Source organism: Accipiter gentilis, chromosome 18 (assembly GCF_929443795.1).
Source record: "Accipiter gentilis chromosome 18, bAccGen1.1, whole genome shotgun sequence".
Taxonomy (NCBI): domain Eukaryota; kingdom Metazoa; phylum Chordata; class Aves; order Accipitriformes; family Accipitridae; genus Astur; species Astur gentilis.
This window is the reverse complement of record NC_064897.1, coordinates 20972512-20995835: the sequence shown is the minus strand read 5'-3', so window position 1 is coordinate 20995835 and position 23324 is coordinate 20972512. Positions and strand designations below refer to the sequence as shown.

Here is a 23324-nt window from a genome sequence, read left to right as displayed (position 1 = left end):
ACCACAAGTTCTCCCCACTGGATTGAGGACAGGGAGCTCTTCATAAGGAGGAAAACTAGTTTGTGTCCAGCTATGAGTGTTTTCCAGCCTTTCTGGCATTCAAGCAGCAGACTGGCATGGAGCCTTTCAGATTTGCACTCTTATTTTTACAGTTATGATTTATTTATTTTTTTACTGCAAGAATCTGCATGTCTAACCTACTGACTATAATTTTTTTTTATGTCAGTTACAGAAAAGAGCATCCTGTAAGCATTTTCTTTTGTTCATATCTACTTAAATAATTCCTGTCACAGCACCTTAGCACTTCATACTCCTTATCTTAGACAGATGCTTATCTAAATTGTTCTTGAAAGCTTCCAACACAAGATAGTTCATAAATCCCACAAGAAAATTACTTTAGATCTCAACTACCCTAAGCAACACCAAGCCTGCAGCGGAAACATCTCAGTGGCAAATTACTTAACTACTTGTTGTCTTACTCGCAGTATACACTCAGAGCAAGTGGTCATCTTCCCCTCTGCAGGAAACTTCTCATATATTGGAAGGTTATTGTCACGTGTCCTCCCTTGTCCTTTGTTTTCTATATTAAGCAAACAAATTTCTCAAGCTTTGCCTGTATTTTCTAAACCACTTAATAAGTGGAACTACTCTTCTGGGGCTTTCTCCTAGTATTTGCCTTTTTTGGAAAATATTCTAAATAAATTTCTACCAATGCTGGGAAGCAGAAAAAATTGCATTTATTTATTATTCATCCTTTCATTGTCTTTCACAATGCAGAAGTTTGCCTAAATAATACCATACTGTTACTTCTGCTCACTTTATGGCCTACTATACCACCAGATCCTTTTCTGAACTACTGTTGCTCCCTCAGTTATTTCCATGTTGTATTAGACTACTCATTTTTCTTCCCAGCATTTTGCTCTTGTCCATATTGAATTTCAGACTGAATCTTCAATTTAGCAGGGTCGTTTTGAATTTTAATCCCTTACTCTCCAAAGTCCCTGCAACCCATCCCAATGCTGTCATCTACCCATTGCGTAAATGTGGGGTTTATGCCATCAACCAGATAATTAATGAACGTTAAGGATCCTAGAAACAAAACAGCCAAAACTTTCTCACAGCCTGACAGCACACCATTGGGACTCTACTCCTTGAGTGCAGATTTTTAACCAGCTATGCATGTGCTCTGCAAAATTGCATTTAGTTTGGACTGGTTTCAGTTTGGTTGAGAATGTCATCATGTAGTGCTATGATGAAAGCCCTCAGAAACAACCTCTATCAACTCGCTTTCTTCTCTCTCATGTTCAAGGCATACCACGCCCAACAAGACTACGTTCAGTTTGGCTCCCTCCACCCTCCCTCAATGCTATCCGCAAAAGCTCTGCACTCTTAAAACCCTCCCACTGTCCTCAAATCACGCTGTGGGAGGTGGCAACACATACCCTCACCTCCATGCTGTGAAAATGCTACTCTGAAAGGCTGCAACATTGCCCTTGTGTGGTTTCAGATATTTTTTGACCAGAAGCCCATGCCCTGTCCTACATGAACAGTGGTTCTGTATTAAGGATGCTGGAACATACGCTATGAATCCTGTCTTCAGGAAGTTAAGTGTGAGGGGCCTCGAGCAGATCCAAGATCATGTGCTATGCCATAAGGTCCACCAGTCTGTGCCACTTGGCCTCAAGGGCAATGCCTCGTTTCATTCTGCCATATCAGCACAGCTAATGTGTCCTCACCTTCATCTTTACAATATGATTTCCTTTTTGATGGTCACTGGAAAAGTCTCCATGCCATTCCCTCTGGGTCCCTTATTTTACTCCTTAGCTTCCCTTGCCCCACATCTGCCAGACAATCTGTCCTTGAAGATCCTCAGTGCTATAACACAGTCTCAACTTCCCGTTGCCAGTTTGCTGGCCTAGGACTCCCTGTCTCTAGGGTGGTGTCTTTACCTCTGTTCCTGAGCCTGGCAAGAAATTCTTGACTGTAATCGTCCGGCCCAAAGCTGGGAAAGGTGCCTCCATGACACTTCTCATGAGAGGCTGCACCAGGGCTGGGGAAATGCCCCGTCTCTTCTCAACCTCATCCAAGATCTGAAATAAAGGCATGAAGATACAAAAACATGTAAATCAGGAGGAGGGAAGTAACACCAGGAATGAAGTGCACCAGCATCTACGTTCTCTCCTTAACCCAGCATTGATATGGAGCCTTGAATCATAAGGAAGAAGGTAAAAGGTGCAACTGAAGACCCCTAATTTCCTTCAGCAAGAGAAACCCAGCTCCAGTGAGGTCACTGGAAAGCTTACAATTTGCAAATGCCCCACCACTCTTGCAGTCGGGACTGCACCTTTTAATTTCTCAGTGCTTGTGTTCTGGTAGTTCTGCTGAAGCAAGAAGGCAACAGCTGACAATCCAGTTTTCCTTTCAGCTGTGTTTTTGCTAGGTTCTGGAATTAGCATGTGGTTGCCTTGCCAACACTATTTCAGGCCCTTTCTTCAGTCATCAGCTTCCCTGACCCCCATTCTTCAGTGTTGACTTTACTTTCAGGTCCCTCTTAGCCTACAGTACAAATTCCCTCTCTTCCCCCCTCACCTTAGAGAAGAGATTGAAGCATCCAAGGCGACTCACAATGCAGTAAACTTCTGGGAGACGCTTCCCTTTCCCACTGGGCTTTCAAGACAAATGCAAATACACAGACAAAAAACACCAAGAAAATGTCAGTTATAACTACTGCAAAGATAGAGTGAGCGGTCTTAGTTCTGCAGCTCACTGGCTGGCTCAGAAACTGGCAGACATTTGACAGCATGCTGCTGATGACAATACCTTAAGTCTGCCTCAAACACTGGTACACTAGAAACAGTGGGGAGAAATAGGCACATCCACAGTGTGATCCCAACCTCCCTAAGTCAAATGATTAAGGCAGGGCAGACTGCTCTACAGAGACAACTCCCAGCCTACAGGACCAGCACAGGTTTAGACAACTGCTTAGTAGCTATCTAAACCTAAGGGAGACAAACCCTATCTTCAGCTTAGTGGTCCATGCAAATAATGTTAAGTGCTGGTGTAAGGAAACGGTAAGAGCTATGCTGGAGTGAAGGATGGTACTCCTAGAGGGACTTTGGCACTGAGCAGAGCAGAAGAGAGCAAAGCTGCTCTGCTGCTGCTCTTTCTTTCCACACTGAAAGAGTAGGGCAGCAGCTTTCCACTTTCCAGAATGGGTGCCAGTAGCACCAACCCCACAGAAGGCTGCATCTTTAGGAAATTAAAAAAAAAAGGGATAATTACCAGCAGTCTTCTACAGTATCCAAATCGCCTGCTTCCATCTTCCCCCGTTAGGACAAATGAGAAAGTCTCACTGCAGAAAGAGAAACCAGAAGGACAAGATACCCATCATCCACATTAAGTCTCTGACATACAAACCCAATAAACTCACAATATTTTTGCATTTCCAATACACCCCTGTCAGGGCTCTGCCCAATTTTCTACCATAACAGCTCTCATATTTAATTAGCTTGATATATAAATCTGTTTCTCATGAATCAGGATACGAAGTACAGTACTCACCTGGCAAACTGATGGATGGGGGCCCAGTCCTTTGCATCAGGGAAGCAAAACTGGGGAATAGCTTTCAACTGATCTTCTGCCTCACGCATGAATTTGAATGAGCGCTCAAGCTAGCAGAACAGAGAGAAGGAATGTTTCCAATTAGTCATGTGGGGATGGAATGACTTCAAATATTTTTTCTGTGACAAATGAAGAGGTGATGACAGAGGCTAAGCTTCTGCCTGGAAGATATTAAAGTTTCTGTGATTCTGGCTCACCTAATCTTCAGATATTTTAAAGTAATTCTATGCCCCCAATTCCACCAAGTCCTGCACCTGCAGCACCTGTCCCTGCTATATTGTGCCTCTAATCTAGGACACATCTTCCAGCAAGTGCCAAGAGAACTGAAGTCTGAGGGGAGCTCTGGTTACATCCCATTTACAAACACACTGTCACACTGGCTCTGTATTTCTCCCATTGCTTGTTCCCCATTTTGAGCTAGACTGTTGGTGAAAGCTGTGCCTTCCCTTTAAGAATATGTGTCTTCTCCCAAGCATCAGTTTTCTTTAAAGAGAAAAGGGGGAGAAAGGGAATAGCTACTTAAAAGTCACAGCAAAGGGCAGCAAAAGATCTAAATCAGCTGCTCTTTCAACAGTGAGGAATACCATGACAATTCTTGGGGGGTGGTGGTGTGGTGACTGCAGCCCCTCTATCTTCAGTCTCACTGAACACTGACACAGCAGAGGGGTTACTGATATTACATGCCATCAACAGAGAAGCTGTGGCTTCTCCAGCTGTGCAAGTGCACCACGCAATCTGAAACATGTCAGCCAGACCTTCCTGACAGGCACCGCACCTTCAGCGGGAACTGCTGGGTAACCTCAGGGACATAGGCAGCCCCAGCCTGCTTCTTGTGCAGTGACACCACGACGAAGTACTCAAACAGCTGCCTCTCTTGATATTCGATCAAGTCCCGTTCCAAGGTTTGGTACCGTGGGGTTTGCTTCAGGCGAGATTTCACATGCACCAGGCGCTGGCTGTGAGCTACCAAGAAAAAGATTAGAGATTGTGACTTTGTCTAGCTCTTTGCACAGAGCACCAACAGTGCTTTGCACAGACTTATGGATAAACTCAAAACCACTTCACTGCATTTACTTTGTCAGTGGCTGAGTAAGAGGTGGGAACCATTTGGTAGCTGCACTATAAATATCGACAGAGATGGGACATAATCTTGTGAGTGCCATCACCCTGAAGAGCTTTGGCAGCCAAAGGATTTCAGGGATAGCTTTTACAGCTGAAGACAACCCAAACTGATATCCATGTGGGACATGGTGTGACCGATAACGTCTGGGCATTCATCCTAGCATTCATTTATGCATCTTTCAAAGCCAGCAGTTAGGTGATTGATCACCTTTGTTCAGAGGACGCTATGGGGAGCGATCCCCACGGTTTTACAAGACTAGCATTTGGGTCAGGCTAGGGCTCCACTGGTTGAGTAACGCTGGGGACTCCCAGCTTCAGTAACGCAGGCTGGGCTGTAGGCCAACAATAAAAAAAATGCAAAAAGAGGTGCGAATGAAAAAGGCTGGCTCATGCCAGTCCTTCCTGTGCCTAAAACTAATCTCTCAGGACCATGTTTCTACAAGTTCACCCAACACAATGGGAAAACAAGAAAAACTGCCAAGCAAGCTGTAACTGCAACACACATGAGCTGTGGGACAATAAACATTCCAGCATGGAAAGTAATGAAAAGCTGCCTGCTGAGAAGAGACCAGATGAGATTCGCTAAGACCACCCCCCTGCTTTGTTTTACAGTCGCATCCCAAATTAAATCTCCATGATGTCTCCCTTGCCCCTACTACAAAAGAAAGAAAGAATTAACTACAGGCAGAGACTACAGCACATTCTCACAACTGTGCTTTCTGCGAATGCGGGTGGCAACACAACGTTTTGACAGAAACAACAACCACAGGGATACTGCAGAAAATCCAAATACCTAAGGTATCTGCTTGGGAGACAGAGCTTCCTGAGAGATGGTATATACTTTAGGACAGACACTTGACCTTTTGTCTGCTAAAGTTGTGCCACTCATTCCAGACAATACAATTTAAAGCAATCTTGAGGTACCTCTTAAATCAGAGAGTGTAGCAACCCCTGGAAAGATGGCTCAGACTCCTTTCTCTCATCACCTCTTATGCTATTTGCTCTAAGGCTGTAATTCTTCAAAAGTTTTCAGAAGTGGTTTCTGTTTTACCAGGGACTTCAAAAGGACCAGTGTCACAGCAATGCTGAGCACTTCTGAAAAGCTCGCTCAAGCTCTACATTGTTTATATTCCAAAAAGCTCGCTCAAGCTCTACATTGTTTATATTCTGTGCGACCTACTAAAGATAGCAGGATTTTACTGCTGTCATGATGGCAGAGTTTGTCTTCGAACATTTTTCCTTCCCAAGGGTCAGCTCTTATGGCTCTGACATGCAGTCTGATGATTGCTGTGTGATGATTTACTGTGTCTCAGATGAGGTACAGTGACTTGCTAAGCAGAGGTAACTGGCTAGTGTGTTTGGTCTGTTAAGTAAAACATACAAAATCGAAAGTTCTAGATAAAAGAGACTTGCTAAATCAACTCACTTTCCTATTTAAAAATAGGAAAGTTGACAGCTGAACAAGGCATAAAGCAAAATACAGGTGTAGCTAGGGAAAACAGCAAGTGCCAGAGCTCCCGTTCACAGTTATATAGACTTGCAGAGTCACTCAGATCCAGGTATGGATCTGGATATTGTTCAGAATCCGGTGCTGTTGGATTTGAGGTGACTTCACATGATCTCCATCGTCCCCTCTATAGGCAGCTTCTAGCTCCAGTTATACAGATGTTACAGAGAAACCCACAGCAATGCACATGATTCACTATGGCAACCAGTAACAGGCAAAGGTTTGAGTCTTCCTGGCCACATCTACACTGTCTTTCTCAGCTACATCTGAACATAGACTGTATTTCACAACATCATGTTTCAAGACAGTTGTGAATGTAATTTCTGTACAATCTTGGTGCAAACCCTCTCTCCCTATCTCCAGGCTAGCCTGAGAACCTGTCAAAAGTAGGCGGTGGCAGCAGTTTTCAGCTTGATCTTGCTAACGCAGCAGTACGGATAGAAGATTTCCCAATGCAGAGGAAAGCAAGAGCATACAATAGTTCCCGTAAGCACAGCTTCCCACACAAGAGGGAACTCAGTCTAAGGTTTCTGTTCTAAAAACCTGAAAGAGGGTAAGGACAAACACTCCTAAGCACAATGCACTGTGGTTGACACAGAGTGGGAACTGCTGTTTATGCCTGTTTTTCAGCTTGGGAACTGATCTGCTACCCAGATCAGGTGTACATGTGCATCAGGAAACCTCAGAATCTGAAAGAGTTTGCATCTTACATTCTAACTCTGCCAGGACTTTGAACTTGCCATATAAATTCCCAAAAGATTGTAATGCCACCAGCATGTCACAGGGCTAATTACCAGTACAAGAAGGTTTCAGAAGAGTATTATGGAGACCAGTATACCGTATAGCTCTACCAGAGTGAAGCAAGCAATGAAACGCTTTATCACTGCCCTGCCAATGCAGAAGTGTTTAGCAATAAACCATACACTGCGATTCTGTTTTCCTAGTTAGCCAGTCTGGCTGGTGGCTTTTCTCCCTTAGTAAATGTGTAGTGGGGTTTCTGAACACCACATCCTGTGCAATACTGCTTCTGTCATTCTGGTCACAAATTTGTGACTGTGTACTTAGAAAAACCTCATTGTATTTCCAGAGCGTCCAAGCCATCTCCTAGGAAAGTCAGTGCAAACAGCTTTGATAGGAATTGGAACAGATGTTTGTTTTGGACTCCTGTAGTCCTCTGCCCACGGATTTTTCTTCTGCAGTATTGAGATATTTGTTTTTCACTGTGTTCTGAGTGGAAAGAAGCTCCTTCTCCAAAGGCAGAACACAGGAGAGAACTTGACCCAGGACATCGGAGCAGAGTTTATCAGGAGCCATTTGCTCTCTTCACACATTTGCCTTACCTTTCAGCTTCTCTTCAGTATCACTGTCTGATTCACTGTTTTCGTCTGTAACTAGGAAAAAAGAAAGGGGAAGATGAATTAAGTAAAGCCTATTTATAACTGTGCATTTTTTATCACTGGCCTGAGAAAGCTAGGCCTGGCAACTTCAAGGGGGAAGACAGTATAGATCCCAAGGGCCTTGTTCTTTTCAAGGGTGCACATCACAGACATTTAGCTTACCAACCTTGGGATCTTCCCATTCGTTCAGGGAATAATAAATAAACAAACAAACAAACAACAAAATCAATTTTGCACAGCCAAAAGAGTTGCCTAAAGAATAAAATGTGAGACCAGTATTTTATCCAATTCTGTATAAGCACAACACCAAGGCAAAACACTGATTAATAGGCAGTAGTTTGCGGGACAAGGGATAAAAACAAGCAAACAACAAAACCCCACAATTGCCAGACTGAGTCGTACTCAAGGTCTATATGGTCCAATAGACTGTTTCTGTCAATGATGCCTTAGAGGCTTCAGAGAGGCGTATAAAAAATCATGCAGAGACAAGTCTGGGATGCTTCCCCTAAAGGTTCATATAAACACACTCATCCACTCTGTGGGTGTATATCCTATACAAAATAGGATAAACAGTAACGAGGAATTGTAGGAAACAAATAGAGCTGGTGGTCACCTTTCACTGGAAATTAGGGTGTTTTGGAAAAAAATACTGTATTGGAAAGACATAATTTTAAGTTTTACAGAGATGAGACGTTTAAAAGTAATTGCTCTGAAGTACCTGAACACTTCTGGCAAGTTGTTAATTGACAATGGGAGGCTGAAAGTCTCAATCCTGCTATGATGGAGATGGTCCTACAGTCTAGTCTAGAAACCCTGATTCCCAACTGAGGCTATTTGTTTATTGGGATGCTGAAGAAACCAGGACTGTTTCAAAATCTACTATCTTCCACTGGACAGTTCACTAAAGTGACACATTCCCGCAAGATATTTTGGATCTCAACAAATAAGTCTCTTTGGACAGAACATTCCTCTCCAAAGCTTCCAGCCTGTTCCAGAAATAAACATCAAAAAGGGGGGACATTTTTGGTGTGACCTATAAGGTTATCATGGAAAGCCATGGAATGAAAATGAAGCAAGAAAAACAAAGTTCTGTTTTAATGAAAGTCTTTTGGGGAGAGGAATAGTCTTTATCTTCCCAAAAGAAAGTGTGGAAGCCCCAACTCAGTCTCACTCTGGACTGGAAGAAGCCCTAGAAAACATCACATAAATCACTAAGCCAGCCTAAACTCTAAGAGAAGTCCTCAAAAAGTCTTAGATGTATGATGATTCAAAGTTCCTTTACCTTTCCCTGAATTGCTCTCTGTAGACTGCGATAGTCTCTTGACACGTTTCTTTCCCCTTCGTGCCTCATAAATGGCATTGATTTTCAACACAAGCTGCTCATCAAACACACAAACAAACAAACAAGGTTATTTTCCTCCCAAGGCAAGAAAGCAAGCTAGAATTTCATGCAAAGTGCTGTTTCCCAACCCTGGCCATACTGAAACTCTTCACTTGGTGGCCCAGAACTGACAATTACCAGCATCTACCTTGCACAGCAACCTGCACTTGTGCTGCCAACAGCCACACTCATTCTGGTACAGAAGCAGTACAGTTATGCTGGCATGGCAGGAGCCCAAGGTAACAAGCCCTGATGAAAGGCCAGGCCTTAATGCATTTCCACACTGTGAGGCCATACGAGCTTGATGGTGCCCACCCAGGCCTCTCCATACCGTCCAGGCTCCAGGGAGCATCCAGAGGGTCCCTTGGGAACCTATTCTGGTCTGCAGGTTTGAAAGCAGAAAACTGGCTGGAGGATGACAGAAAACTTCAATGTCTTTATGCCTTTAAAGTCTGCTGTGGGATGTGCTGGAAAAGCCTTCATACCAAGCATGGGGTAAACACATCACACAACGCTGAAGAAATTGAGATGGGTGGGAGCCAATGATGCTGAAGTACTTTACACTGGTGGTTTTCTTTGCAAATCCTTTAATCCCTGGCCTCCCAGCTGGCCGGGAGAGAGGAGAACATTTCACTGTTGGGCATAGCTGGGCTTAGTGGCTCATTCAGTGCCTCTGGTCTCCCTATCCATCCCTGAAGGGAAGTGGAATTGCAGAAGGACCATGCCAGACTTCCCCAAGCCTCCTTGAGCAGAGCTGCCTCCTTGTCAAGGTCCCAGGCAGGAGCAGCAGGACATGGCCACAGCATTCAGATTTATTCCAGAAAGTCTGGGATCCCTGCACACATGTCCTGAATGCTCAAGGTAAGACAGACCCACTGCACATTTGGTCAGGGAATTCTGAATCCAAATATTTAAGTGAGAGGCAGGGTGCTCTGATGTGGAAGTGCAGCCTTCACCCAGCTGCCCAGCTCAAGTCTCAGGCTGATTTTGCCACAAACACAGTAAATCTCAGTTCTGAGTTTGCTCTGCAAGACTGCTCACTGGCACTGCCTGGTAAATATATAGTCATAATCTTCCCTTCAGTTGAAATAAAAGTATGTGTGAACACACTGACAGAGCTCAAGCATGAGCACAGATGTGTAGGCATACTGGAAAAAAAAACCCCTAGACATTTGTAGCCTTTGGCTCATTCCTGAAGAGCTGAGGTATATAAAGAGAGCATTTAAAAAATCAGATATGCAAACATGAACATAGATCTAGCAACCAGGAAACAAAGAAGATACACAAACACATCCCTTTGTCCCCAAATGAAAACTGTGGGTTCAATAAAAAAAAAAAAAAAAAAAAAATCACCACAAACAGTCCCTGGTAGCCTCTGCTTGTCCTGCAAAGACTAGGATAAGCAACCGTGTTTTCATAACTGTTTTTGTAACATTCAATAGATAGACTGCTGCCAAACCTCATTTGGACTGAATACATTTCCTAACAGATCTGAAAGAAAATAAAATTGAAACAGAGTCATGCCATATCCAAATACAAAGTAGGAAACATTACTCCAGAAAATGCTCATGACTACAGACAACTCCTTTTGTCACTCAAATGTCAATATTTTCATCGTTCACCTACAATCACACCCTACCTTGAATTAGAATCAGCCAATGCATGAATTAGACCTAGGAAAGAACAACAGATTGCCAGGAGGGAATAACAACACAACACACAGACAATTTCTGTCCCATCCATCAAGCAAAGAAGGAAATATGATGGGGTATGTCTTTTGCAAAAATATTGGTTTTTTTCCCTCTCTGACAAACTTCAACATTTATCCAAAAATTAAAATGCTTTTTTTTCTTCTTCTTCTTATCTCTTCTGACAATCATATATCAGACAGAAAAATAACTTCCTCAAAACTTGCAGAGATATTTGTGAGCCTTCTCCTTCAGGCAGTAAGGGGGTTAAACACAAGTCAAGTCAACTGCCAGGACAACAGCTATCTTGCAGGGATGCCACACTGGAAACTAAAGAAAACATTGTCTCATACTCATGTTCCTGCATGGAAGAAGCCAAACAAAAGAGATAAAGCCCTAGATTTACCTTGGGAATCTTCCTTCTCCTCTTGCCATTCTGAGGGTCTCCCAAGGAGAAGAAGGTGTCATCTGGACTGCTGGGGGTGGAGGGAGGGCTGATTTTGGATGGTGACCCAGTCCCATCACGGCTCAGTTTCCGTATGTCTGGCAGTTTGAAACTCCGCCGCTCTGAGTTTTGTCGGAAAAAAATGGGCTTGGAAAGTAACTGGAAATGGAGGAAAAGGCATGAATGAACACAGGACCTCGTCTGCCTTTGCTTCACTGCTAACGCTGTCATGGCGGTAAATCCAGTGGGGCAGCCACAGCACTCAGCTGGCAAAATAGTCCTGAGAACACTCAAGGATTTCTGCACACGCAAGGAACTCACCCAGTCGCCGGGCTAGACCAGGACTATCTTGACCAGCAATTTAACCATGCCATATTCATTCCAGACCAGAACACAATCTCAGGGGTTGGCCAGGAAGCCTTGCTCCAGTGTGAAAAAAAAATAATCTCCCAGGACTTGTGTAATCCACAGGCTGGGACTGTAAACAGGACAAGACTAACCAACCAGCCAACCACAAGCATCTGGGATCAGGAGCAGCTAGCCAGGAAGAACAGCGAAGCAGTGAGACCAGACAAAAAGCACTGTCAGTATGGCTGTCTTTGACAGTAGCCACAATTAAATATTTCAGAGGAGGGTACGAGAAATGCCATGATAGACAATTATGGAGACTGGTTTCCTCCTAAGCTTATTGGCAAGTTCAGTGGGAGCACAACAGTAGACATTTAAGTACCAGAGTAAAGTTCTTAAAAGTCCCTGACCAAAAACAGCATCAGAGAAGCAGAAAGCTCAGTTCCAGATAAAGAAGGGGAAACCACTTCTCACCAGAAAGATGCTCAATAAGAACTCTTTTTATCTTCTCCTACAGAATTTCCCAGCAGTTATGACAAGGTTAAGTCACACCTTTTCTGTGCACTGTATCTGCTGCGCTCCTGGGGGATGTATCTACGTGGCACTAAGCGATGTGGGGGAGAGGTATTCCAAGCTAATTCTGAACAAAGCACAGCAGCACCATAGCTGAGGCAGCATCATGATCTGCATCCATCAACAGACACACTTAGCAAAGTTATTAGCCAGACCAATTCATTCATTCAGGTTAGCTCAGGTGTCTCTGGATGGTTTGGCAGAAGACGCTCAACTCACAAAAATGCTTACCACCCACACAGAAGTCACACGTTAAAATGAGGCTGGGAAAAGCCTTTGCACTGAAGAATCTCATCCTGCACTAGCAATACAAGGTGAAAGTCTGTCCACACCCATCCCCATCAGTCTCTAGCCTGGCCAGGCTCTCCAGTGTGATTCACACTGCAGTTGCAAACCCATCAGTTGCCAAGAGAGCTGCAGCTTTTCTTTTCTGACTGATGCAGATCATGGCTTTTAGATGTCAAATCACTGCAGTGTAACATAATTACTCCTATTCAGCTCTTTACTAAGTGTCTCCGCTGGGAACCATATCTATGGTGAAAGGCATTCCTGTGTAACACTGCAGCCCCCTCTTGATAGCACAGGTGGGAAATCAGGGTGCACAGGTGATTGCAAAGCTCTCTGAGGGAAATCAGCTTCATCCCCACACTCGTATATAGACCCTTGCTGCTCTAGACCTAACTAGCAACAAGGAGAATGGATTAAGAACCACAGAACAATTTTCACTTTTAAGTGTTGAATTATACAAAGAAACCTCAGTTGCTGATTAAGCTGGTTGGAAAAGAGCAACACGGCAAGAAATACTGCGCATCAAACTTCTGAAAACATTGGGTAACAGCTCTAATAATACCTGCAACTTGGAAAGCATGGGAAAACCCTTTGGTCAGGAAAATGATGTTTAGATCTCTGCTATCCACTCTTAGCGCAGTTGTTGCAAAGATGACTTCTGCTGCCATATTGCCCCTGCTGTTCCAGGCTTGGACTATCTAAACAGACAACAGGAACCAACCAAAACAGCTTGGGAGGCTGAGAGCAAGTCTGGCCTTTGTAAGCCCTGAGCAAGAGATGCAGACCAATGTTTTTTACCTCTTCTTTTGGTTTCATTGCCAAGGAAGAAAATGGCACCACGCTGCGAGCTGTGCTGCTGGTGGGGACATCCTTTTACTATCGGCCCCCTAACCAGGGGACTGGCATTGCATTAGTTACCAGCAACCAGTCTCACCAAGGAGAGAGCAAAAGAATCACCCTAAGGGAGGGGGTTGTAGAGGCATCTTGGCATCAGCATGGGCAGACTGTGTACTGCCCACTGACACTGAGCCAAGATGACTGCAGGGCTTGATTACCCAAGCACTTAATTGCCCTCTTTGAGGGCAGGAAGAGTTTTCTTGCACTATATTAACAAAAGGTCTTCCCCTCTACCAGGGAAAGGTAGCTCTGGTGTGAAAAACGGTGAAAGCCGACAAACCATTTGTATAAGGGAATGCTGTTTTTTACTTTGCTAAACGGCAATAAATACCCTCTCATCAAACTGTGCTCCGACCAGTGGTAAAAGACAAAAAAGAAAAAACTTCAACATGATGAAGGTCAAATCGGCAAAATTCCACTTTTTCCACACAAAACCTGGATTTCACCCAAAAACTTTCTGGAGCCAGAGACGTGGCCACTGAAATCAAAGTACCTTAGTGGGAGTCCCAGGTACAGAAGAGGTGGGAGATGCTGGGAAAGCCAGGACACATTTCTTCCCCAAACAGCGGCTGTTGGTCTCAATGTCTTCATAAGGGTTTTCCTTCGATGGTGGATCTGCAGCAAAAAGCCACAAGCAAAAGATTGTAAGTGCAGAAAATCCTTGAGGTTGGCCATAAAAATCTGTTTGGGGATCTGCTGGCCTTCTCCCACCTCCCACATCAGACATAAAGACCTGTTCTTAAGCATTCCTGCAATTGCTTAATTGTCTCCATAGCCCTAGAAGTCCAGCTGCTTGCTGGACAGTGTCCAAACTCTGACACTGACATATGCAGCCATAGGAACATATCACAGATACTACAGATGGAAAAGACGCAGCGAGTCCTCAAGTTCATTTCCCTGTCTTCAGAGGAGCTGTGAGGTTCTCATGTATATCCGTCCATAATTATATTTCCTTCTTTCCAGTCTTCTGCTTAGAATTGTCTCCAAATGAAACTATGAGCTAAAGGCTAGCATAAAGGTCCCCTCTTCTCTGTTTAAACCCCACATTTAGGGGGACCTCTGGTCATCTTTTAATTGAGGGTGAAGCAACGCACAGCTCTTGGGCTGACTCTGCATAAAGATTTAATCCACTGTCTGAACACGGATGTCTGTCACAGAACACAGGTTTTCAAACACATCTACCAATCATGGATGCCTCAATTTCGCATGGCCCACTTTAGAAGGAGGAAAGGATTCACCCCACCTAACCTAGGCCATCCAAAGTCAGGATGCTGTCTCCCTGGAGGGGGCAGGGAGGGGGGAGGGACACCTCTAAAGTAACATTCAGCTCATTCTTACCTAGGATCTGCTCAAAAACAGAAGGCTTGAATGACCACACAGGTGTCCATTTCTGTCCGTTTATCCTAGACATGAGGCACACAACTAATCTGAGTTTTAAACACCCAGAATTACATATAATGAAATTCTGAGATTCCACTCCTCAGCAGTGCTAGGAAATGCAAGCACAGGTGTGTTCAAAAAGAACACACAACTCTGCAAAAGCAGGTTGTGACACCTCTATCTGAGCATCTAAGAAACCAATGACAAAGGCTTAGCCCAAGCATCTGCACGGGCAGGCAATTTGTTATGAGATTTCTCTCTTCATTGCCATCATTTCTTGCCATCCCAGTGGACAGCTGGGACTCAAAGCAACTGCCTTTCTCTTATTGTAACAAAATGCTTGGCTGAGAGCAAAGACTGGAGGTCATTGATGCTGCAGGCCTCTGGAGCAGGGACCAGTAACAGCTGTAGGATCTAACTGGCATGCTCCCACCTGCCTCCTCTGCTGGGGCAGGAGTGCAGTTGAAGTCCTCAGACAAGGACAGAAACACAAATCTTTTCCAGCGCTGTCTTCTATCTGTGGCTTGGTGATACCCAGCACTACAGTGGTGGATCTGAATTCACCAAGGAAGAGAAAGTAAGCATGTGTGACACCAGCAAAGCAAGTCTGCATGAACATTTTCTCAGCAAACATGCTCCTGTCCCTGAAAGTGGCTCCACTTTCTAATTTCAATGGCACACTTCAGTACTGAAAACATACTTCAGCTGTCACATAACTGCGTAGATTGGAGAAAAAAAGAACAAGCTTGGGTGCTGTTGCCTATCCCATCCTCAAACTGCTCATCAGTATGTTCAATTAGCCTCAGTCTAGAAGAACAAACACCATTGCTCTCTTTTTGACAAATAAACCTTGTCATCCATCTGCCCATTACAATCTCCAATATTCCAGGTAAGCAATGGCTAACGGGTAAAAAGATGGTGCATGAAGGGACTCTGTGTGACTTGCTGGGAAAAGGAATGGTTCTCCCACCAATAGCCGAACCCTCCCCTAAGTCGCACATGTGAATATGCGGTGTATGTGTGGGCTTGCATGCCCTGATGGACACACATGATTGTCCGTGGGTCAGCACTAGTATCCTGTGGCTAAAGTCTTGGTTCCCCCTCTGTTGGTGTGGTTTCCACATGTTGTTTGTTTTGTGGACTACACTCGCCTGTAGTCTTGTGAAAAACAAAACTGTAGCTTTTTTTTTCTTTTTTTTTCCAGTTATCCATGTCCACCCCTCCTTTTCCCAAGCTTCCATTGTAACACCACCAGGACTGCAGGAACCAATTAAAGATCACTGACTCCAGGCAAAGCCTAAACATGCAGCAAGAAAACAAAAACCAATCATGGCCCATTAGCTGACAATTACCCATAACTTCATTTTCTTCTAATCTTTGCAACTAAAAGCTGGAGGGGAGAGGAATTTCAGCCAGGTATTTGAGTTCCCTGCAAGCTTGGGACACAGGGGTGTGCTTGTGTTTGAATGGATGGATTTGCCTATACAGCCACTCTGTAATGCTATCCATGTTATTCCAGCTGACGAGGTGACCCTTACTCAGTGGTTTCTGAGACCTCCCACCATGCCCCAAAACAAAAAAACACCAGCAGCTGCTCAAGCAGTCCCTGTTCCTTTGGCCTCCCAACTAAAGAGAAGAAAAAAGCAAACATGAGCCCCCTAGCTCCACAAACGAGGCCGATGGCTTCAAAAATGTCAAAAAGGACAGACTGGCATCATTTTGTCTGCCATCAGTCCCAAAGGAACACAATTCCTTTGAGAGATCTTTCTTATCAAGTATGATCCATTTTTATTCATATCAAAATAATAATGCCTGACCTGCTCCTCAGAAAGCACACCTCCTCCCATGCCAAACAACACAGACCACCTTTGTAGAGTTACAGCTGCATGGTGAGAGCTGATGCAGTTATTCTTTTCCTATCTTGCTAAACTCAGCCAAGAGCTTTACCAGCCTACAGCTACTAAAACTTAAGGCTTTTTCAAGAGGGATGCTTCTATTCTGTCTTCCATAAAAGGCCATCTAACTCAAAATATTTAAAAACACTATATAAATTGAGAGTGTTACAGGAAATAATCTTTAAAATGGCATTGATCTGCCCTCAAAGTTAGAGAATGAAATATAACTCAATTTCAAAGATTGTGGGACATAGTTTCTTAATTTCAATGGTACCTGGAGCCATACACAATCCTAATTCTGAACTGCGGCATTGACTTCAAGGCTATGTTTTCAGGCTGTTCGCATCATCTCAGTGGTGACAAGCTCACCACAATGGACAGACCAGAGCTGTGAGAATTAGTCCACAGGACAAAAGGAAGACAGAGGAGAGATGCCAGCAAAAAAACCAAAAAAGCTAGTTCCCATGTGCCTCAGGTTCATCTTTGAAGCTGATGAGTTTTGAATTATTCCATCCCTTTTTCTTATTACTTGCCAATAATGTGTGTAAAATGTGTCTTGGTTTGCATCTGGATAATAAACATACTTTATTCAGCACCTCTGGCGAGTGCCTGTTGACCACAAGTCTTCTTAGTTACTCAAGCATTAGCAGTCAAATCCCTTCCCCGTCCAAAGCTCCTACCCAGTATGTCCTGTCCAAAGCTCCTACCCAGGATGTCTTCATAGACGTTCTCCTCAGATAAAGTGCGTGTGAGGGCCAGCTTGGTCTGCGCGTACCAATCCACCCGGCCGTTCTCAGACGACGACTGCAGCAAGTCTTCAAACTCATACGACTTCCTGCACCGTTGACAGGAGGGGAGAAAGAGCAAAGAGGAGAGTGATACAGTTAACCAGCATTTACAACCAAATAACAGCTAATTCACTTCTCCAACATGCCACACAGCTGGCAAAATGAAATAGGGAGAAAAGAATGTTTCACAGCCTCATCCCATATAGAGCATGAAAAAGTAACACTGAAATTGGTTATTTTTATCAGCCACAGAAATAAAGGCATTTCAGGGATGCTGTAGATAATCTGGGTTGTCATGGCAATAGCACACGGAGAAGGTGCAAGTGTTAAGTGGCACAGCCTGCAACATGGCACAGAACCTTAGGCCACGAGAGGTCCTATTCACAGCGCAGATCCCACTCTTGGCCAGAATAGGGCAGCCCCAAAATCAGCATTCTGAGCAGCAGAGGAAAGCAATACTTGTATGCAGGATGGTAGAAAGGGTAAAACCAATTAAGTGTCCTCCACTAAAACCTGGAAAATTTCGATTTCCTTCCTGTGCGCAAACCAGGAATTTTTAGGTGACAGTTTATGCAGGCAGCATTAGAAACAGCTGTGCATTTTATGCTCCCCACCCCAAAAATGTGTGACAATTATATGGGAGGGGAGAAAAGGCAAGAAAGCACTCCAGAAGAATATATAAACATCAGATTCAGTTAGAGGAATATGTTTACTATGAACAGTGAAAATGCTGTGGTACAGTCTAGAGATTATCATTCCAGACCTGTTCCAGACCAGCTGTAGTCATTTTGTAATTAAACAGATTTTCTGCTAACAAAACAAAACCCTAAACCCCTCAGTCTTGGGCTTGAAGGTCAAGCCATGTAATGCAGTGACCTTAAAGCCAAAATCTGCCATGACTTATCCCTTTACAGTTACCCTGTGAAGTTGTGCTGGCCATTCATACATCCTAAGAGATGACTGAGTGCTGGTTATGGCCAGCAAGGCTCTCTGGGGAACGTGAGTGACCAGGGAAGATCCATCTCTCCCAGAGAGATATGGGAAGGCAAGACTCCACAATGAAGACCAACACCTTTGTAAAACACAGCCTGAATACCTGTGGTCGGCGTTGTTCTTGTGCTTCCCGCTCCAGAGCCTCCTGCTGACAGCTGACGGGGGAGGAGAGGAGGGGAGGGGAGGGGGAGGAATGGATGGCAGAGGAGGTAAGTTTCTTTTATTCCTAGCTGCTGGCACCCAGTCCTCTTCCCCCTCGTGTTTGAAAGTCCGTCGGGGCTTTGGCAGCGGGTTGATGAAGGGTTTCTTCTCCGGCACCCCTGGCTCCGTGTACACGTTCTCCACCATGCAGTCCTTGAATTTCGCATGAGAAGTTCTTACCTCTTCTAAAGTCCCAAAAATTGGCTCACTGATTTCACAGTCCAAGCCAAGAAGCCTTTTGTTGATCTCAGCTCCACATATGCTCTCATGGCCCTCGGGAGCTGTGTGTCCTTGCGCTGCCTTCTCCTGCAAGCACTGTGGGGAATAGTAAGTACCAGGCAACTGTGTCTGCAGCTCTGCTGAGCCGTCTTTCAAAGCCTGCTCTAGCTTCTTGACCTGACTAAGCACTGAAAGATTCTCCTTCTGGACCTCCCACTTCCCACCTTTCACCTCCTTACATTTTACAGGGCTGGACTCCACTTCCTCATCCTTCTGCGCTTCCCCCTTTCGCTCTGCTGCCTGCCCTGTGCCTTTCTGAGTTCCTGTTTTCCGCTCATTCTCTTTCCCTGCCCCTTTGCACTCCAGTTCCCAGTTCATAAGTCTCTTGGTCTCGACTTTCCGAGTGACCAGTGCTTCCCCACTCGTCTTCTCAGTTACACGGGGCACCTTGTGTTCCTCTCTAACTCCTTGCTCCTCCTCTCTGCGAGGAGCAGACGGCGTTTCCTTTTTCCCTTCCCATTCTGAAATTTTGTCCTTGATGCTGAAGGACTTATTCCTCAAGGCAATTTTTCCAGGTGACCGTATATTCTGAGTGCCTCCTATCTGTCTCCTGATGATTTTACTGTTTTCTTTAACATTCAGATCCACAGATGGGTCACTGATGATCATTTTGGGACTAAGCATGTTCTGCTGAAAGCAGTCTAGCCTTGGATCCAACATCAAGTTCTCCAAGGCTCCCAGTGGATTCTTCCCCACAGAAGAAACTGGTTCAGCTTCAGGTGTTAAACCCAGGGTGACAAAGGCACCTTCAGAACATCTCTCATTCAAAATTCCACACAAAGGTCTTTCTAATTCCTTCACAGCTGCTGTATTGTTTTTATCTGCAAGCTTGATCCTACACATCAAAGACAAAAAGAGAAGAAACATTCACCACCATTGCTCACCCTTGGTTTAGTCCATCAGCTCCACAAGCTCTACTTGTAAAGCTGATAACAGCAAAGGATGCTCAAACCAAGCACTTGAGAGACATGCTTATGGGGGAGGACACTCAGGGAAAGGTCCTTCTGGCCAGAATACAACAGTCTTCTCTTGTTACGACTAAGACGCAGTTTGAAATGAAGTCTTTATCTGTGGCAGAAGTAGGTGGCAGGTGAGAGAGGTATTTTTTGTACATCGGACATGATGATATCAATGAGAGGTTCACCAGCGTTTGTGTCTGCGTGTGTGTTTGTGTTCAGAAGTGCAGTACAGTTTTTGACATTGTCAGGGCATTAAGCAGGTCCACTGCAAATAAATACAAAATGGATCATTTGCAAACAATAGCAAAATTGCTGCTGTTAAACAGAGGAGAAAACATATGATACAGCTTGCATTCCTCTAGTGCCTGCTCAGAGATTTCTCTCAGTCCATCCAAATATTCCCCAAATGCATATTAATACACAAAGACTGCACTTTTATTATTATATTTCTATGGCTGTATCATCCCAGACCACACGTGGGCTTGGGCTCCCATGCACCCTGGCACACTCTCTCAGCCTAGAGCATGTGACATAGCACCCAGACACCAGATTCAACATTCTTAGAGCAAAGGATTAAAAATCTTCACTCTTTGAATCCAAACTGCACCAAAAATCCCTAATATATTTAGTCTAGAGATTTCCAACTGTGTGATATCACAATATTGTAATATTTTATCAATATAGTAAAGTTCCAGCTGAACAGATAGTTATTCCAACACAAAATGTTTCTGAACCAAAGCACTTACCCATGTCTTTGGGGTTTGCCTGTGCTTGGGAAACAGCACCAGGACAACACAAGGTAGTTACTGGGATGCAAACCCATATCATTAGTCCCATTTAACCACGATCCCAACACTGAGACTCAACTCGGGAGATTGCTCCATTAACTTAAATGTATCAAGTGTGCATCTTCCAGAACTTAGCGCTCTTGTAAGAGCATCCATATGGATACCTTGCATGCTGCCAGGCCTTGAGCTTTGTCCTGGAGTTAAGCAACACTGGCAGCCGTTGCAGACTCAGTTGTAGTGCAAATTGAGTCTGGAATGGGTTTCTGAGAAGAAATGGGACCAAAGCCAGATGCTGTCCTTCCCTAGCCTCACAGATATTTAACTCCTGGCTGTGTCAGTGACAAAATCATGCTTTGGTTAAGAGCTGGCACTGTGAACACTGTGGCCTTTCCCAAGGAGCAGGGCATGGCAGTTCCATTGGTGGTTGACTGCATAGTGAAAACCAAAGTTGGACACTGGGAAAAACCTGCAATGGGTGGGGAGAGTAGGGCTTGTCTGAGAAGTCTGCGGCGTCTCCAGTGTTGAAGATTTCAAGTGCAGGCGGGGCAACCATTGACAGGGATATCATCAGCAGGGTCTTGCCTTGGGGCAGACCTCTTCTAGCACTATGAGTCTAGGACATTATCAGTCTGACTGGATGCTAAAACGCACAACGTCACAGTCCTGACATGGCAATGAAACCACCCGAGACCTGCAGGGGAGTCTTTTAAGGTGTGAGGGGAGAGGGACACTGCAGAGCAGAGAGAATGTTTCCTTCCTTTGGTTTTCTTTCTGTTGGGGATAACAAACACAAGCAAAGCACCTGGCACTGAAACATGGAAAGCTCTCACCTCTCAACAGACTTGCAGACACTGCTTTCAGACTTGCTGCTCACATCGGCCACCTTGCTAGCTGTCATCATGTCAGCACACAGCAGGGCAGCAGGTCACCTGCAGACAGACAGACACAAGGAAGAGGCGTTGCTCTGTGCTCAGCATCCTTCTCTCTTCCTTCTACATAAACACACATGCATGTTTCTCCTCGAAATCCAGGAGAAGAGCAGAAGCAAGACATGACAGCTCTCTGAGCACAGCCTCAGTTTCCTTCTCTGCGAAATGGGAAAAGAGGTGATAGCGTTACCCCTCAGAAGCCCAGGGAGGAGTTGACAGGTTTTGATGGCAAAAATTTTATTTGACTCCGCATCAACTGCTGTACTGTGACTTGAATATGGAGCATGTTTTATGAAGGCTTTTATTGTTGCAAAAATCTCAGTGGATTTAGATTTTTTTCCCCTCACAGAAGACTAAAACAAAAACAATTTTAGAACAACCTGTGTTAAGGCCACATGACTGAATTGGTCCCTTGTGCATGCAATGCTCTCACAACATCCCCAGCTTGGGATAGAAAACGTTTTAGGCTGAAGAGGCATTGCACTACAGCCACTGGTTTCCTTCTCTCTGGTGGGCCATGTCAGGCTGCTACTGATCTGATTTCAGAGGACAATTCCTCTTAGGGGTAAGATAAATCAGTCACAAAAGTGAGTCATTCTGTTTGTCTCATGATTTCTAGCATTCATGGAGTGACTGTCCCTCTCTTCTTCTGAGTACTTCTGCTACCTGGTCAATGCAACAGACTCCGTCCTCTTTTTATTGCCCCACAATACTCCTGCTTGTTAAAAAATAAAAGAATCGGTCTGTTACTCTGCAGCACCACCTCTCCTCACTTCTCAGGGTCGTCTGCCTGGTCTGCAGCATTTCAATGACAACAGGCTCACCATCTTGTAGGCAATACTTGCAAAATCTGAAGCCTCTCAATTCTGTCCACTTGGCTGGTCTGCCAGATGCTGCCCCACCATTCCTACCATTTGGCAACAAGACAGAGTGCCTTGGGAAATTCAGTAGGTTCTTGTAGTTAAAAAAATAAAACCCACCACACCAGAAACAGTAAAGAACAAAAGGATCTCTCTCGTCTCCACTGTTCAAGTATTTTGGGCAGAGAGAGGAAAAAAATAATAATAAAAAAAAATCAGTCTTGTTTGTTCGCAGTTTTCTCTCCCTCCCTTTATCCCACACTGGCAACGTTCCTGAGGCGAGGAGTGAACTTTGGGTCAACTCAATGTGTACACACTCAGGGCAGCTCATTGGTAACCATTAGCGGACTCTCTTACCCCAGACAATAAACCCCCTTGGCTTCTCTTCCTCGTTAGTAACTGGAACAAACACCCACTTCACTTCTAGACACAGAGTAGCCTTGCAACACTGTCAAGAAAATTTACCAGCTCAAGGAACAAAATCTATTCATCCATCCATTAACTGTTATGGATTGAGAATAATGAAAAACTAACGATCACTCCCATCCCCGGCCAAAGAATGACTCACCCAGGCAGCCAAAGCAGATTCCTGCAAAGCTGCAACAGAGGCTGCTCTACACTTGGCTTACAACACCCTTAGAGCAGGGGTCTCTTCACTCATCACTCATTTAGTGCTTTGCACAGCAGGGTCAGTGGCTGGAGCTCCTCGGCACTGCCTTTAGCAGTAAGAAACGTGACAACAATGGGAGTCGGCATACACACAACCCCTGTGGCTCTGCTGCCACACCGAATGTTCGCTTGGGATGAGCTCCTCTGTCCTGATAAAAACACACAATTTCCCCATCAGGAAACTCCATATCTCAGCCTTTTCCAATAGCCCCATAGAAAACACTCCCTTGAAAACGAACATCTGGGTATGAGCAAATGTGTGCTGGTGCTCAGCACGGTCATATGCCTCTCCTGTGGGAGAGGCCAAAAAGAAGAT

General features: G+C 44.6%; 1 protein-coding gene across 12 annotated transcripts in view; it reads right to left on the bottom strand.

Moving 5' to 3' along the window:
- DENND2A (DENN domain containing 2A) overlaps positions 1 to 23324 on the bottom strand; it is a 61537-nt gene that overhangs the window by 14999 nt on the left and 23214 nt on the right. For 6 of the 12 annotated variants that reach the window (XR_007508688.1, XR_007508687.1, XR_007508690.1 and 3 more), the window contains 12 exons: positions 21381 to 21479; positions 18427 to 19638; positions 17223 to 17377; positions 13761 to 13882; positions 11123 to 11320; positions 8930 to 9023; positions 7591 to 7641; positions 4397 to 4584; positions 3562 to 3671; positions 3283 to 3352; positions 2590 to 2667; positions 1950 to 2090 (listed from right to left, as the gene is read on the bottom strand). Coding sequence is in view for 3 of the 12 variants with exons in the window: in XM_049821740.1 (XP_049677697.1) it covers positions 1950 to 2090; positions 2590 to 2667; positions 3283 to 3352; positions 3562 to 3671; positions 4397 to 4584; positions 7591 to 7641; positions 8930 to 9023; positions 11123 to 11320; positions 13761 to 13882; positions 17223 to 17377; positions 18427 to 19638; positions 21381 to 21451 (2490 nt within the window). In the remaining 9 variants the exon portion in view is untranslated. Of the gene's footprint in view, positions 1 to 1949; positions 2091 to 2589; positions 2668 to 3282; positions 3353 to 3561; positions 3672 to 4396; positions 4585 to 7590; positions 7642 to 8929; positions 9024 to 11122; positions 11321 to 13760; positions 13883 to 17222; positions 17378 to 18426; positions 20028 to 21380; positions 21481 to 22907; positions 23158 to 23324 lie in introns of those variants that run through there. The other 6 variants (XR_007508683.1, XM_049821739.1, XR_007508686.1 and 3 more) reach the window with 5 other exon arrangements.